General features: G+C 49.8%; 1 protein-coding gene and 1 long non-coding RNA gene across 4 annotated transcripts; one reads left to right on the forward strand and one right to left on the reverse strand.

Annotated features, from left to right (window-relative positions):
- The first annotated feature begins 24 nt into the window (after positions 1-24).
- Positions 25-17206, forward strand: tat (tyrosine aminotransferase). Of its 3 annotated transcripts, XM_032579523.1 has the most exons (13): positions 4928-6196; positions 6483-6538; positions 7775-7995; positions 8349-8453; positions 8585-8652; positions 8716-8874; positions 9582-9720; positions 9790-9842; positions 14841-14993; positions 15207-15335; positions 15810-15893; positions 16541-16639; positions 16721-17206. In XM_032579523.1, exons 3-13 carry the CDS (start codon positions 7776-7778, stop codon positions 16859-16861), a joined length of 1350 nt encoding a protein of 449 aa, XP_032435414.1. In that variant the 5' UTR covers positions 4928-6196; positions 6483-6538; position 7775; the 3' UTR covers positions 16862-17206. The 3 variants fall into 3 exon arrangements, 2 of the variants coding, with proteins under 2 accessions (XP_032435414.1, XP_032435406.1); XM_032579515.1 differs by lacking the exon at positions 6483-6538; XR_004341304.1 differs by lacking the exons at positions 7775-7995; positions 8349-8453; positions 8585-8652; ... (6 more) ...; positions 16541-16639; positions 16721-17206 and adding exons at positions 25-207; positions 480-697; positions 816-917; positions 1060-1161; positions 3467-3704 and having other exon boundaries at positions 3958-6196; positions 6483-6544.
- Positions 6074-6476, reverse strand: LOC116730415 (uncharacterized). The gene is made up of 2 exons (XR_004341314.1): positions 6331-6476; positions 6074-6263 (listed from the first exon to the last, which is right to left on the reverse strand). It is a non-coding gene; the product is annotated as an uncharacterized LOC116730415 (long non-coding RNA).
- Positions 17207-17257: the final 51 nt, after the last annotated feature.

Below are 17257 nucleotides of genomic sequence, written 5' to 3' on the forward strand. Positions count from 1 at the left end.
AAGCGTTGACTTGGAAGCGGAAGTAGTTCGTTTTTAAATCCAGATACAAGCAGGTTGTGAGGGATGCTGAACTTGTCTCTGCATGTCCCGCTGGAGGTGGAGGAGACCGGGCTGCCGGAGGACCTGTGGCCCGCAGAGAGCAGCTGATCCGGGCCGGGTCCACCCAGGCTCTTCCGCTGATCTACAGAATCATGGCGGTTCACCAAGGTAGGTCCAGCTGACGGGACCGAGCTGTTAAAAGAGGAAACTGAATAACTTCTGAATAACGTCTGGAAACTTCTGGAGAAACACCTGCTAGAAAATCCTGATGCGTTTAATTCAAAATTAGTTGAAAAAAAAAGAACTTTGGAAAGTTCTGGACGTTTGACTGGAGAAGGTGAAAGTATCTGATCCAAAGTTCCCTGCTGGCCACCGCTGGACTTAGTTCCTGTTGACCGAACCGCAGCAGAACCTGATCAGAACATCTCGTGTCTCCGCAGTAGTCTCCGGCCGGACCGAGCCGGATCTTCGGCCCCTGAACCTGGAGGACTCGAGGCGGCTGCGGGTCCTCTCTGCCCAGGCCCTGTCCATCGTGAGGAACCGGGACGTGCAGAACTTTGAGACGGTGATGGCGTTCCTGGACGCGATGCACCGCCTGCTACCCGGGCTGGTTCCCGCCATCAAACACATGAAGATCCAGTTCGGCCTGAAGACCATGGTAGGACGACAGGAGGGATGGTTCTGAAGGTTCTGGTTCTGTTGCAGGTCGTCATGCGGTGCTGAGGGAAGGCAGAGGGACGGTTCTGGTAGTTCTGAAGGTTCTGGTTCTGTTGCAGGTCGTCATGCGGATGCTGAGGGAAGGCAGAGGGACGGTCCACATCGTGTCCAGTATCATCCGGTTCTTCCCCAACAAGCTGCCTCAGTATGAAGATCAGTGTGTAAGTATCTAACCCACTAGAACCAGCGGTGCCGGTTCTGTTGAATTGAACTGGAACTGGACCGCTGACCGTTAGAGCTGCTTTTGATCCCGGTCAGAGGTTGTTGGTGCGAATCCAAGAGCCGATCCTTTTGCTTCCACAGAACCAGAGAGAAATGTTCCTGATGAGGAAGAACCAGGCCGACTTCAGACGCCTGGCCCAGAACCTGGCCTTCACCAAGGAGAGGCTGCAGGACTACATGAAGGTCAGTAGGACCCAATAGGACCCGACTGGACCTGTTGATTGGATTAAGCCTCGGCTCCACCTCCATTTCTGCTGCTGGTTATGTCCAGCAGGGGGCGGCACAGAGCTGCTAAAAACCCTCGTATCTCAGGTCAAAGGTCAGGTTTGTGCCATCTTGGAAAGGTTGTCCGCTCCACTCAGTGTTATATGAGTGATACTCAATGAAGTATCAGAGCATTTAATCAATCATAACTCACTAAATACTCAACAGATTTTCACACTTTTTTACTGGAAACCTCATTCAAACAGTTGTCATGGCTACATGTGCAAGGACACTTATTTTAAAACATATTGATATATGGTTCAGCATATTTAAATATTCTTAGTGGGGAAAACAGAATAGAATATTGATGTATGATGAGCATTTTACAAGGCACACAGCCGTTCATAATTTTTTCATATATTTAGTAATATCAATACATCCATTTTCTTTCCACCCTTGTCCCTACTGGGGTCAGGAGGAGCTGCTTGCCTCTCCAGCTAACGTTCTGGGCGAGAGGCGGGGTCACCTGGACAGGTTGCCAGTTTGTCGCAGGGCAACACAGAGACAGACAGGACACACACACACACACACCTAGGGAGAGTTTAGAGAGACCAATTAACCTGACAGTCATGTTCCTGGACTGTGGGAGGAAGCCGGAGAACCGGAGAGAACCCACCATGCACAGGGAGAACATGCAGACCCCGGGAATCGAACCCAGGACCTTCTTGCTGCAAGGCAACAGTGCTACCAGCTGCGTCACTGTGCAGCCCAACTTCAGTTTATATTTATATAAATATACAAACACAAAATAATACAAATATAGAAAAACAAAGATGCCCCTGATCAAGAGAGAATACTTACAAACATCAGCAACGTCCTCAGATTTAATTTAAGCCCTGTTTATAGAAATCGGGTAAGAAATAAAGGCGCTACGATCATTTTGTGACAGATTCCTGCTCATCCCGCATTGGAACAGCCCCTTGAAAAGAGACTTTGTGTCCCAGGAACTCAACAGCAGGCAGACCAAATTGGCATTTAGCCGGGTTCACGATCAGGTCATCACTGAGTCTAACAAACAGCTGACGAAGGTTCACGTTGTTTTCTTCCGCAGAGGGACTAGCCACCAATATATCGTCCAAATAGGGGTCACTTCAACCGGACCGAGACCGAGACTTTTAGGTGGATCGGAGTTCGCTTTTTAAGTCCGTCTGGGAATTCAAATTTGCATTCTGACCTCCCCAAAAAATCAGAGTTTCTATACAAACAGATTAGAGATTAGATTCAGGACTCTAATCCTGGGTTGGTCTGAATGCACCCCAAGATCCGATGTGAGATTCATCCTGTGCAGTGAATCCGTTTCCCACTTCTTCCTCACATCGTGTCTTTAGGAAACCTTCAAAACAAAACCAGGAGATTTGGGAGCCATCTTACTTTTGACAAAGTGAAAGAATTAAGTATTAATAATAGTCTTTGCCATCTGTGTAAACTTTGCTGGTGAATGTTTTAACATGTAATCTAATTTTTACAATATATTGTTCCATTTCTAATGTAGGGTCTTATGTCAGATAATCTAAATCAATATTAAGAAAATAATTACAACTTATTCCTAAACATGAATCCTTCTTCATGTGTAGGAAGGATTTTCACTCCCAGCATGTATTTGAACTTTTCTCTTTTATTTACTTCAGTGCAGCTCACAGTTTTTAACAGATTCTGTAGCTTTCTGTGAACTTCTAAATCTGCTCCTTAGTCGCATCTTTTCTGGCATGATACTGCCTCTAGTGGCGTGGGGTGGTAACACAACTAATATAATTACATTAAATGAGAATACCACAAAGGTATGAGTCTGCTAGTGGTCTGTCCTCGCCCCTTTCTGTTTGCTGCAGCGACGTCCTTCTTGCTTCTTCTACTGCTTTGGTTTTAGCCAAGTAGGAGGGACGACCGCTCCAAGATGGCCGCTGTATTTCCTGCGCCCGAGCAGCCAATGAGGGGTCTATTATTAAAAATAAAAATCTGCAGAGAGCTGGTGGAGAAGGTGTCAAACTTCTGTTTCCTGGGAGTTCATATCACGGATAACCTGGCCTGGGATGTAAACACAGCAGAACTGACAAAGAAGGCCCAGCAGAGACTCTACGGTTTCTCTAATGACAATAAAGATTATTATTATTATTATTATCATGTCTACAGAGTCAGTGGCTGGTGTTAGTCCATTGTATGACTGAGCCAGAAAGCCGATGATTGGATGATTACACAAGCCAATGAGAACGATTGTTGTCGTCTCCAGGGTGACATGGAGGAACGCTACGGTGAGCGCTACGCCCAAAAGGTGGAGCAGCGGCTGCTGGTTTATCTGCAGGAGCTGCGGAGGGCGCTATCTGCAGACACCTGCAGCGGCAGAACCGGGCCGAACCAACCCCAACCTGGTCTCATTACTCTGACTCAGATGATGAACAAGCAACATCCTGAGGATGAGGAGGAGAAGAGCTCACCTTCATTAGCTGGGAGGAAGCTGCTGCTGTGTGGTGAGCAACGACCGCCCTCAGCTATTGGCCGTAAGGTGGCCATTTTGGAGAGGTCGATAGCTTATTCAGTCAGTGTAATCTGGCAGATGTCAGATAACCTAAGTATATGTTAGATTAGCCGAGTGGGATGGACGCCCTCTCCAAGATGGCCGCCACCTGTCCTGCCAATGCGTGGTCTACTCTTTAATATGTCGAAAGTATTCACACCATGACCCTTCCAGCCCGGCCAGATGTCTCTGTTTCTGTCCTCCAGACGCTCGTCCCTCAGAGACGTCCCAGCAGGGACGGCCTGGGCCTGATTGGATCCTGCAGGTCGGTTCTAGTTCCAGTCCAGATGTTGGGGAACCCCATGGTCCAGAGGACAGAACAGGACCAGGGACAGTGGAGGAGGAGGATGTCCCTCCGTCCCCTCGGTTCTGCTCCAAGCACCAGCGCTGGATGGACAACTTCCTAAGAGGCTGTGCTGAGGACGACCCGCCCCCGGTTCCGTCCGACCCGACCCCAGTTTCGTCCAACCCGACCCCGGTTTCGTCCTCGGACCAGACGCCGTCGGACCTGGTCTCGCCTCTGCCCAGAACTTCAGAAGGTTCTGATGGACCCGTCCTGCTGGTTCCAGTGGTCCGGCTGGAGGACGTCTCGAGGCGACTCGGGTCCAATCTGTCTCAACCCGTCTCTGCAATTCTGGTCAAAGCAGCTCATTGTGGTTCTGGTCCGGGTTCTTGGGCCCGCCGGACATCGGTGGACCAAAACGTCCTGGAGCCTGCAGGTTCTGGCCCGGTTCTGGGAGGACAGACTGTCCCTTCCTCTGACCTACAGAACCGGGCCTCACAGGTTCCGACTGACCCAGCTCAGCAAGGTGTCCATCAGAACTCCATCAGAATCCATCGTGAAACCCAAACCAGCAGAACTGTTCAGTCCAGATCCCAGCCGGGTTCTCCTGCCGGCTCCAGAACCTCAGCCCTTCTGGGCCGCTTGCAGCCGTGTGTGGTTCTGACCCGACTGAACGCCAAGCAGTGCTGCTCCTTCAGCAACCAGGAGGTCCGGCCCGGCCCGGCCCGCCGGCCCAGCAGAGATCCAGACTACCGGCCTCACGTCAACAGGAAGAGATTCCTGTCGGAGATCCGGAGGGTCCGGAGGGTCCGGTTCCCTCTGAGGACGGGAAGGAGAGTCCAAACGGAACCGGGCCGGTTCTGGTTCTAGACTCTAAATACAGTAATGAACCTGCTTCGATGATCTGACCTCACAGCAACGGGTCCAATCAGTACCGGTTCTGACCTGGATCCGGTATCAGAGTCCTATTTGATCCAGTTCCAGCAACCAACTGGGTTTACTGGGAAGAGAAAACACATGCCGCACTTTTAAGGTGGTAAACACTGACCTTCCTCTGCTTGGTGATGGTCCAGAACCCAGTAGAACCCGCCTTCTTCTAGTCTATCAGGTTAGGTTAGAAGAAGAAGCAAACATCGTCTCAGGTGTCAGAACCAGAACCTGGGTCGGGAAAGTATTCACTTCCTGTTCTGCCAATCAGACGAACGGCGGCCAGTCAGGAAGAGTTGATCTGAAAAGTGTGGCGTGCTTGTTGTTAAACACCAGAACCTCTTCAGAACCTTGTGACTGCATCATCGTTGCTATGGTGATGGCCCCTCCAGAAGCTGCTGTTGGGTCAGAGATGATTTCTTGTGGTTCTAGTGGTCCTGGTTCCGGTCCATTATCAGTGTTCTGTGGCGTCAGTGTGTTTGTGTCGCATCATATTTGTTCCCAGGATTCAGAGGTCAGAGTCCGGTCGGTTCCTGCGGGGAACTGGAGAACGGGCCAGGTATCGACCCGAGGTTCTGTTTGCGCCGCGAGGTCGACGGCCGGCAGAGAGCAAACTGTTGCGTCATTTCATCGGAACAGAAGCGGGTCGGGCAGCGGGTCGAGATTAACCCCCGACGGGCCGGGGAGGCTAGTTAGCCTCGTTAGCTGCTGATCCGTCTTCCCACAGCATGGTGCTGCCACCACCTTGCTTCACTGTATGGATGCTGTGTTCAGGTTGTTACTTTCCCCCACTAGGGCCAGGAAGTTCTGTTTGGACCGGGTCAGAACCTGCAGGTTTTGAAGCTGATTCCGACAGACTTTAATCGATCGCAGCTTGTTGCTCTGATGCTGATCTCTGTTTGCCTTCGCGTGACGAACGCAGCCGCCCCCCCAGCACCAGTATACCCACCACTATGCCCTCCCAGTAAATGCTGCAGCCGGTCTGGTTCTGGTTACTGGTGGAGAGGAGTGGGAGGGGGGCGTTCCCGCTCGGCCCCCGGCCTCGGCCAATGGGAGCGCTGCGTCTAAAGGTTTTGCTGCTCAGCATCTATAAAAGCAGCTTTGATCTGCTGGATGAGATCCTGAGCGGTTCTCCAGCAGCCAGACGTTAGTGGTTCTGGTTCTAGTGGTTCTGGTTCCAGTGGTGCTTTTGGATAAAATCCTGAGCGGTTCTCCAGCAGCCAGACGTTCAGCAGGTAAAATGATTTTCTGTTCCATTATTGTAGTGAAGTGGCCTGACTCTGACCCTGACTCTGACCCTGACTCTGACCCTGACTCTGACCCTGACCCTGACTCTGACCCTGACTCTGACCCTGACCCTGACTCTGACCCTGACTCTGACCCTGACGGTGAATGAATGAGGATCTGCTGCTGTTAATGATGGATGAGGAGCTAATTTATGAGCTTTCATGTAAATTAATTTTATTTAATAAAAATGTAATTTATTGAATCAAATGTCATTATTTGTTTGTTTGCCTGCAGATATTGCAGCAGGAAGTTTTGATGAGCTGCTGCTGGACTGGATGCCAGTTACTCTAGTAATTACTCTAATTACTCGGACAGTAGCTTTAAGACGGCCCGTTACCACGGCGACCCGAATGTTTTAGGATTTAAAGAAATGATCTGCTGATGATACTTTAGTAGAAACACAGCAGAAGACCTCAATTAAATCAGCAAAACAAAAATCCTAATAATGACAAAATGATCATTTCTATAAACTTTAACAACAAGTAGTCAGTCGACCAACGTGCAATAAGATATAAAAATGCTGCACTCTGAGCATCCAACCATGTTGAACATTTCTGTTTCGAATCTTAACCTGAAGAGGCCCAGGTCAGAGGTCAGTCTTATTTCAGAGTCTCGGTGGACTCGGTGTTTAACGCTCAGCGATTGACACCAACAGTTCCAATATTTCAGAAATCCTGGTGGTCAATCTGTAGCATTAAAGACAGTTCAGCAAAGTCTAACAAAGTTTGAGAAGTGTCACAAACTTTAACCAAGTTTGGCGAAGTTTAATGAGCTTTATCAAAGTTTAACGAGCTTTATCAAAGCGTTATGAAAGGCGTACCGTGGTTTGATCAGAGGTCATTCGGTAAAAGCCGATTTCTCCCAATTATCCAGGCAGGAAGTTATGAAGCCTTTTAAAGTTCGCTGTGATTTTAAAACACAAACCTAAACTTACAACATTTGGTTTAAATAACAAAATAAAATGATGGTAGCTGTTCAAATTAACTACATTTATAAAACCTGTATTTGTGTTCCCATCCTGCCTGACAAGACTGGAGGAATTATTGATTAGTTTAGTCTCTTAAAACGATCAATTATTCAGATCTAAGAATTGACTAAAACAAGAAACAAGTAGAAATGTGAAAGAAGGTTTGATTATTAATGACATGATAGATTCCACGTAAATTAAATTACTATTTAGTTAATTGAAATTAATTAATAAATGAAATGCATCAGTTTTGATTTCTGACAACAGTCTATACTTCATAAATGTGATTTATTGCTGCTTGTTTATGTTTCCCACACATAACTAATAGTAACATTAGACCATCTACTTTTATGTGTTAAATATTAAAGTCATTCAGTGATTTTTAGAGTTGAAGACGAATCAAATATGAGAAATTTGCCCCATTTTTAATTCTTTGACTTAAAATAAAAAATGTAGTGGATTATTTTTCTGCTTCTGAATTGTTTCTGTCCCAGTTGATCACATGATCTCCAGGCTGTTAACACGCCAGCTGGTCTGGCTGCTGCTTCTTGTCCTGCAGGATGGACAACCAGGCCTACTTGGTTCAGATGAAGAGCAAGCCCCTGACCTTGAGCGGGAAGGTCGGCGGCCCGTTTCCGGCCAAGCCGCGCAGCCGCAGGCAGCGCTGGGAGGTGAAGCCGTCGGAAATGTCCCGCAACACATTGAACCCGATCCGGGCCATTGTGGACGGGATGAAGCTGATCCCCAACCCGGCCAAGCCCATGATCTCTCTGTCCATCGGTGGGTCTGTAAAACGGTTGCTACGGAAACCAAGATTCTAGGCATAATAAACATGAGCTTGTACGTTCCATTTTAAAGAGTCATATTTATGAAAGAAGGCTTTCATTATGAGATTAAAATGAATATTTAAGCTCCAAAGTCTTGATTTTCGTAATTGTGACTCAGATCTAAGACTTTGACTTCTTCTCTGACTGATAAATCAGACTTTAAAAATGTCAAATTAGACTTTCCTTTGTAGAAGCAGAAGTTAAATTCATTAAAATGGCAAACATGTGTTTGCCATTAATAAAGGGTTTCTCAACGTTTGATGTCTGAATGTTTAATGTTGGATGTTAATGTCTGATGTCTGGCAGGTGATCCCACTGTGTTTGGGAACCTGCCGACGGACGCCACCGTCCTCCAGGCCATGAAGGACGCCATCGACTCTCAGAGATTCAACGGCTATGCTCCGTCTGTGGGTGAGTCTCTGGAGACCTGAAGGTCCCGACGCCGCAGCGCTGGACGCCGCAGCGCTGGACGCAGCATTGCTGCATCTCTGCATTGCTGCATCTCTGCATTGCTGCATCTCTGCATTGCTGCATCTCTGCAGGCTACCTGAGGAGCCGGCAGGCCGTGGCAAACTTCTGCAGCCGACCTGAAGCTCCACTGGAGGCAGAGGTACTCTCTCTCGCCCATTAGCTTGTCTCCGTTGCCCGTTAGCTTAGCTTGTCTCCGTTGCAGGACGTCATCCTGACCAGCGGCTGCAGCCAGGCCATTGAGCTGTCCATGGGTGTCCTCTGTAACCCAGGAGACAACATCCTGGTCCCTCGGCCCGGCTTCTCCTTGTATAAGACGCTGGCCGTCTCCATGGGCATCGAGGTCAAACTCTACGACCTTTTGGTGAGAAAAGCTGCTTCCAGTGACCAGTTCCCCTCAGACCAGTGGCCTGATGGTTGAGGGGAGGAAGTGCATCTCTAACCGTAACTGTTTACTTCCTGTCATTTGTTTGAACTGTACATTACATTAAACTGAATACAGTAAATCAACAGGAACCTGCTGTTAGGCCAGAATACAGTTATTTTACTGTTATTCTACAGATTAATGTGATCAGCATATTACTGTATATGGGATTACAGTAATCTATTGGTGTTATTGTCATTTTCTCCATATCTGTTTTCTGAACTTGAAGCAGGAGAAACGAAGCGTGCCTTAAAACTGAATCCTCTGATGCTTTAGAAGAGATTCACATAACTTCTATGTGCTGTAGTTATCTACTGTTACTGCTTAACCAACTAAACAAACTGCAAGTTAACATGTCAAGTGTAGAACGACAGGAAGCCTCTGTTCAGTAAACTCTGGACACAAATCTGTCCAATAAATAGATGGTCAATCGGTCAAGAATAAATGATATAATTTGGGACAAAACCATGACATATAATTAAACTACTTACTGAAATACCAGATGCAACACAAAGTGATCATCTGGTTCCCTTCTGTTGTCATGGCAACTAGGACCACGTCTACTCGTTGACTTGTACTTTAAAGTTCACCTTGGTGCAGCAGGTGTGCTTCTAGCTCTGACCCAGAGACCCCGTCTGCATTTCCAGCCTGAGAAGTCATGGGAGATCGACCTGCAACACCTGGAGAGCCTGGTGGACGAGAGGACTTCCTGTCTGATCGTCACCAACCCGTCCAACCCCTGCGGCTCCGTTTTCAGCCGGGAACACCTGCAGAACATCTTGACAGGTGAGTTGAGCCTCTCTGACGGGGTCAACGGTTCCTGCAGTGTCTCACCTCGATGCCTCTGTCTTCCAGTTGCCTCCAAGCTCTGTGTTCCCATCCTGGCGGATGAAATCTACAGCGACATGGTGAGTAGCAGCGGGTCAGTCGGGTCGGTCATGTCAGTCGGGTCGGTCATGTCAGTCGGGTCAGTCATGTCAGTTGGGTCAGTAAGGTCACTCATGTCAGTCGGGTCCTTACTGACCCAACTGACATGACCGACCCGACTGACATCACTGACGGGTCGGTGACATCACCGACCCGTCAGTGATGTCAGTCGGGTCGGTCATGTCAGTGATGTCAGTCGGGTCGGTCATGTCAGTCGTGTCAGTCGCGTCAGTGATGTCAGTCGGGTCGGTCATGTCAGTTGGGTCAGTAAGGTCACTCATGTCAGTCGGGTCAGTGATGTCAGTCGGGTCAGTGATGTCAGTCGGGTCGGTCATGTCAGTGATGTCAGTCATGTCAGTCGGGTCGGTCATGTCAGTCGGGTCGGTCATGTCAGTCGGGTCGGTCATGTCAGTTGGGTCAGTCATGTCAGTGATGTCAGTCATGTCAGTCGGGTTGGTCATGTCAGTCGGGTCGGTCATGTCAGTCGGGTCGGTTATGTCAGTTGGGTCGGTCATGTCAGTGATGTCAGTCATGTCAGTCGAGTCGGTCATGTCAGTCGGGTCGGTCATGTCAGTGATGTCAGTCATGTCAGTCGGGTCGGTCATGTCAGTCAGGTCGGTCATGTCAGTGATGTCAGTCAGGTCGGTCATGTCAGTCGGGTCGGTCATGTCAGTGATGTCAGTCGGGTCAGTCATGTCAGTCATGTTAGTCATGAAAGTTGGGTCGGTCATGTCAGTCGGGTCAGTCATGTCAGTCATGTCGGTCATGTCAGTCGGGTCAGTCATGTCAGTCGGGTCGGTCATGTCAGTGATGTCAGTCGGGTCAGTCATGTCAGTCGGGTCGGTCATGTCAGTGATGTCAGTCGGGTCAGTCATGTCAGTCGGGTCACTCATGTCAGTCGTGTCAGTCGCGTCAGTGATGTCAGTGATGTCAGTCGGGTCGGTCATGTCAGTCGGGTCGGTCATGTCAGTGATGTCAGTCGGGTCAGTCATGTCAGTCGGGTCACTCATGTAAGTCGTGTCAGTCGCGTCAGTGATGTCAGTGATGTCAGTCGGGTCGGTCATGTCAGTCGGGTCAGTCATGTCAGTCGGGTCAGTCATGTCAGTCGGGTCGGTCATGTCAGTCGGGTCAGTCATGTCAGTCGGGTCAGTCATGTCAGTGATGTCAGTCGGGTCAGTCATGTCAGTCGGGTCGGTCATGTCAGTTGGGTCAGTCATGTCAGTGATGTCAGTCATGTCAGTCGGGTCAGTCATGTCAGTGATGTCAGTCAGGTCGGTCATGTCAGTCGGGTCGGTCATGTCAGTGATGTCAGTCATGTCAGTCATGTTAGTCATGAAAGTTGGGTCGGTCATGTCAGTCGGGTCAGTCATGTCAGTCATGTCGGTCATGTCAGTCGGGTCAGTCATGTCAGTCGTGTCAGTGATGTCAGTCGAGTCAGTCATGTCAGTCATGTCAGTCGTGTCGGTCGTGTCAGTCATGTCAGTCGGGTCTGTCATGTCAGTGATGTCAGTCGGGTCAGTCATGTCAGTCGGGTCGGTCATGTCAGTGATGTCAGTCGGGTCAGTCATGTCAGTCGGGTCACTCATGTCAGTCGTGTCAGTCGCGTCAGTGATGTCAGTCGGGTCGGTCATGTCAGTTGGGTCAGTAAGGTCACTCATGTCAGTCGGGTCAGTGATGTCAGTCGGGTCAGTCATGTCAGTCGGGTCGGTCATGTCAGTGATGTCAGTCGGGTCAGTCATGTCAGTGATGTCAGTCATGTCAGTCGGGTCAGTCATGTCAGTCGGGTCGGTCATGTCAGTCGGGTCTGTCATGTCAGTGATGTCAGTCGGGTCAGTCATGTCAGTCGGGTCGGTCATGTCAGTGATGTCAGTCGGGTCAGTCATGTCAGTCGGGTCACTCATGTCAGTCGTGTCAGTCGCGTCAGTGATGTCAGTCGGGTCGGTCATGTCAGTTGGGTCAGTAAGGTCACTCATGTCAGTCGGGTCAGTGATGTCAGTCGGGTCAGTCATGTCAGTCGGGTTGGTCATGTCAGTGATGTCAGTCGGGTCAGTCATGTCAGTGATGTCAGTCATGTCAGTCGGGTCAGTCATGTCAGTCGGGTCGGTCATGTCAGTCGGGTCGGTCATGTCAGTGATGTCAGTCGGGTCAGTCATGTCAGTCGGGTCAGTCATGTCAGTCGGGTCACTCATGTAAGTCGTGTCAGTCGCGTCAGTGATGTCAGTGATGTCAGTCGGGTCGGTCATGTCAGTCGGGTCAGTCATGTCAGTCGTGTCAGTCATGTCAGTCGGGTCGGTCATGTCAGTCGGGTCGGTCATGTCAGTGATGTCAGTCAGGTCGGTCATGTCAGTCGGGTCGGTCATGTCAGTGATGTCAGTCATGTCAGTCATGTTAGTCATGAAAGTTGGGTCGGTCATGTCAGTCGGGTCAGTCATGTCAGTCATGTCGGTCATGTCAGTCGGGTCAGTCATGTCAGTCGTGTCAGTGATGTCAGTCGAGTCGGTCGTGTCAGTCATGTCAGTCGGGTCTGTCATGTCAGTGATGTCAGTCGGGTCAGTCATGTCAGTCGGGTCGGTCATGTCAGTGATGTCAGTCGGGTCAGTCATGTCAGTCGGGTCACTCATGTCAGTCGTGTCAGTCGCGTCAGTGATGTCAGTCGGGTCGGTCATGTCAGTTGGGTCAGTAAGGTCACTCATGTCAGTCGGGTCAGTGATGTCAGTCGGGTCAGTCATGTCAGTCGGGTCGGTCATGTCAGTGATGTCAGTCGGGTCAGTCATGTCAGTGATGTCAGTCATGTCAGTCGGGTCAGTCATGTCAGTCGGGTCGGTCATGTCAGTTGGGTCAGTCATGTCAGTGATGTCAGTCAGGCCGGTCATGTCAGTGATGTCAGTCATGTCAGTCATGTTAGTCATGAAAGTTGGGTCGGTCATGTCAGTCGGGTCAGTCATGTCAGTGATGTCAGTCGGGTCAGTCATGTCAGTCGGGTCACTCATGTAAGTCGTGTCAGTCGCGTCAGTGATGTCAGTGATGTCAGTCGGGTCGGTCATGTCAGTCGGGTCAGTCATGTCAGTCGGGTCAGTCATGTCAGTCGGGTCAGTCATGTCAGTGATGTCAGTCGGGTCAGTCATGTCAGTCGGGTCGGTCATGTCAGTTGGGTCAGTCATGTCAGTGATGTCAGTCATGTCAGTCGGGTCAGTCATGTCAGTGATGTCAGTCAGGTCGGTCATGTCAGTCGGGTCGGTCATGTCAGTGATGTCAGTCATGTCAGTCATGTTAGTCATGAAAGTTGGGTCGGTCATGTCAGTCGGGTCAGTCATGTTAGTCATGTCGGTCATGTCAGTCGGGTCAGTCATGTCAGTCGTGTCAGTGATGTCAGTCGAGTCAGTCATGTCAGTCATGTCAGTCGTGTCGGTCGTGTCAGTCATGTCAGTCGGGTCTGTCATGTCAGTGATGTCAGTCGGGTCAGTCATGTCAGTCGGGTCGGTCATGTCAGTGATGTCAGTCGGGTCAGTCATGTCAGTCGGGTCACTCATGTCAGTCGTGTCAGTCGCGTCAGTGATGTCAGTCGGGTCGGTCATGTCAGTTGGGTCAGTAAGGTCACTCATGTCAGTCGGGTCAGTGATGTCAGTCGGGTCAGTCATGTCAGTCGGGTTGGTCATGTCAGTGATGTCAGTCGGGTCAGTCATGTCAGTGATGTCAGTCATGTCAGTCGGGTCAGTCATGTCAGTCGGGTCGGTCATGTCAGTTGGGTCAGTCATGTCAGTGATGTCAGTCAGGTCGGTCATGTCAGTCGGGTCGGTCATGTCAGTGATGTCAGTCGGGTCAGTCATGTCAGTCATGTCAGTCGTGTTAGTCATGAAAGTTGGGTCGGTCATGTCAGTCGGGTCAGTCATGTCAGTCGTGTCAGTGATGTCAGTCGGGTCAGTCATGTCAGTTATGTCAGTCGTGTCGGTCATGTCAGTCGGGTCAGTCATGTCAGTAGGGTCAGTCGGGTCAGTCATGACCCCAGAATCAGCAGAGAGGGGGGATTAGTTCCACCGGGTTTCAGGGAGACTGACCTGAAACCTCTCCTTTCACCCATTTGACCTCAGCAGGTCAAAGGTTAAGCGGGCGCGACGCTAACAGCAGATTTTGATGGTCTCTAGCGGTTGGATGTTTGATGGGCCTTAAGGTCCACTTCCTGTGATTTTCCCTTCAGAGGCGGTTCTGATTGGACTTTATTGGTTCCTTTCAAGCTGATCTGTGGTCAGAGGTTCTGGTTCTGGTGAACTGTTTGGACCCAGTCATGTTTAGCAGAGCATAAATATTTTGGGTTTCCTGTCAGAACCAGAACCTTCCATCGGTTCTGCCACGGGTCCGCAACATTCCTGGGTTTTTCCAGCAGCTGGGAGGTTCTGGCGGTTCTGACGGGTCGCTGGGTTCACCAGAACCATCCGAGCTTCTGCCGGTGAACAGCAGCAGATCAGCATGACTTTGCAGTTTCAGATGTGTTTCTGTGGGCGCGAGGCGGGGCGGTTCCGGACCGGCTCTGTGGTCCAACAGAACCGCTGGCTTTATGACTGCAGCAGAGTTATGTAACTGGGTCTGGCCAATGGGGCGGGAGGCGGGTCCGGCTCTAATGAGAACCAGGTTCTGAGTAGAAGCGGTAACTGGGCTGTCTCACGCTCACTTCCTCCTCATCAGAACCAGAACCAGAGGAGCAGCTTGGGTTCTGGAGGCCTCCGGCTAATTTAGTGGACCCTTAAGCATTTGACCGCTGACCTTAATGTTTAATATGACCGGTTCTGGTTCTGCTCTGAATCAGAACCAAACCTGGAGAAGCAGCATTCAGCTTCTATGTGCCACAAATCAGGAACAAACTTCCAGAAACTTCAAAACAGCCGAAACCCAGAGATCCAGACCGGAACACTGATCCATGTCTGACGACTGACGGCGTCAGTTTGTCCCGATCCAACATGGCCGTCTGCTCTGATCCTCTCCAGGTTTTCCCAGGATGCAACAGTCCTTCCCTGGCGTCTCTCAGCAGCGAGGTTCCGGTTCTGGCCTGCGGCGGCTTGGCCAAGCGCTGGCTGGTTCCCGGCTGGAGGATGGGCTGGATCCTCATCCACGACCGGAACCGGGTCTTCGGATCGGAGGTCCGACCTGCTTTCACCTTCACTTCCTTCTGATCGATCAGCTGATCAATAAATGCCTTCAGCCTGAGCTTCTATTGAGTCGATAAATCGTTTTCAGGTTTAATGTGTTGCTCTAATATTTGCCTCCATTATCGATTATAAACCGACGATCAGATTAGAAAGGCTGACCGACCCCCACCTGCTGCTGACCCGGCTGTCATGTGACCTCCTCAGATCCGCCAGGGCCTGGTGAGGCTGAGCCAGCGCATCCTGGGAGCCTGCACCGTCGTCCAGGGGGCGCTAGAGAGCATCCTGAATGACACGCCGCCCGGCTTCTACAGCAGCACCATCAGCTGCCTGCAGGTCAGTCTGCAGACGGACAGCATGAACATTAATTCAGATTATATTGCAGCAGAATAATAATCCATATTAGGATGCAGTTTACCAATATTGATCATCAATCAGCGATCAGCTCTGGGATGCTACTGATGATGATGAAGGTGGGCTCCGCCTTTGTGTTGATGCCGGTCCAAAGGTTCTGGGACTTGATGATCGCAGAACCTTTGAAAAGAGAGTCAGGCCCACAGCATGACACATCCTCTGCCGTCCTCAGGTTTTTCCCGTTTTGAAAGCTGAAAATCTTAATTTGGTCCAGAAACATCTTCATGTTCAGTTTCATACGACGCTGCTGATGTGATGAAAAATGAATTTAGTTTGGTCCAATCAGCCTGCAGGGCTCAGCTTTATCTCCGCCTCCACCCAGAGATGGGCCAACAGCAGGCAGATGCCTCACTCTGACAGGAATGCGTTAAAGATTAGTCTGTGCTCTTCCTCCAGTCCAACGCAGAGATCTGCTTCAGCGAGCTGAGCGCCGTCCCGGGCCTCAACCCCGTCATGCCGTCCGGAGCCATGTACCTGATGGTGAGTAGAGGTCAGCCTGAGGCCGTCATCATCATCGGTCTGAGGGAAGAATCAAATCAAATTTGATTTGTATAGCACATTTCAGCAGCAGCAAAGAGCTTTACATCATATCAAACACAGAAACACAATGCAACATAGAATCAATAATCAAAACACGACATTAATTCAGGTTCCATCAATAAATTTGTAATTGATTACGTTTCAAATACAATCCTAAACAGGTGGGTTTTTAGTGGAGTTGCATCCATAAAGGTTTACCTGTTACACTCCTGCTGTGTTATATGGAACAAAATACCTGTTGCTATTTTTATTCCCCCTCACGGTCACACAGTTTAAAACGATGTAAACAGCATTTTAATGGGCTTCTGGCACCAGGCTCCGTTCACCTCTTTCACTGAATCTGGAGCAGGGACTCCGTCGTCCCTCATCACTGCACAGACTTCATGAAAATACAGAGAAGACTTACTTCCCTTGTTTGTTCACTTCTGGATTTAACCGGAGTCATTCTGCTGGTCATGAAGCAGAAACTGCAGAAGGATCAGAGTTTGGACCAGAGACCCGACAGCATCAGCATCATTTTATTCTCGGCAGAGAGAAACGGCAGGAAGTCGAAGCGGCCTCTAACAGAACGCCGTGTGTTGTTACAGGTCGGGATTGAAATGGACCATTTCCCAGAGTTTCAGAACGATGTGGACTTCACGGAGCGCCTGGTGACGGAGCAGTCCGTCTTCTGCCTGCCCGCCTCGGTGAGACAATCATCAATAATCACTAATATCAATAAGTGATAATGAGGACGCCAGGCAGAGCTGCTCTTCCTCTGGCTTCAGGCGTTCGAGTATCCAGACTTCTTCCGCATCGTTCTGACGGTTCCAGAGGAGCTGATGCTGGAGGCCTGCGGCCGGATCCGTGAGTTCTGCCGGGCCTGGTACCGACCGCCCAGCTGCGACGGCAACGACCTGGACCAGTGACCCGGCTGGTTCTGACCCGGCTAGTCCTCGTCCACATTGTGTCCTCTGTGATGCTGGGAGGTTCAGGGACGTCGCCTAATATTTATATTTTATACAGGCAGCAAATATTAAAATATTACCCTCCATTGTTTTTGTATATTTATAAACTGAGTCTGGATGTGATCTATTAAGGAGTTATTAGTGATCTATTAATGCTAAAATAGGTGCGGCCCTGCTGGTTCTGATCCGATTCTTCAGATCTTCTGGATCACCATGCTAAGCTGAACTTGCTACCGTTTCCTGTTTATCATAAAATGATTTTCCTGTTGCTGTTTCTGGTTGTCTAATAAAACTGTCATGGCCGCTGCTCAAGGGCTTTTATTTCGTCTCAACGCGTCTGCAGCCTTCGGGTCGCGA

The sequence above is a fragment of the Xiphophorus hellerii genome, chromosome 2 (assembly GCF_003331165.1).
Source record: "Xiphophorus hellerii strain 12219 chromosome 2, Xiphophorus_hellerii-4.1, whole genome shotgun sequence".
NCBI lineage: Eukaryota > Metazoa > Chordata > Actinopteri > Cyprinodontiformes > Poeciliidae > Xiphophorus > Xiphophorus hellerii.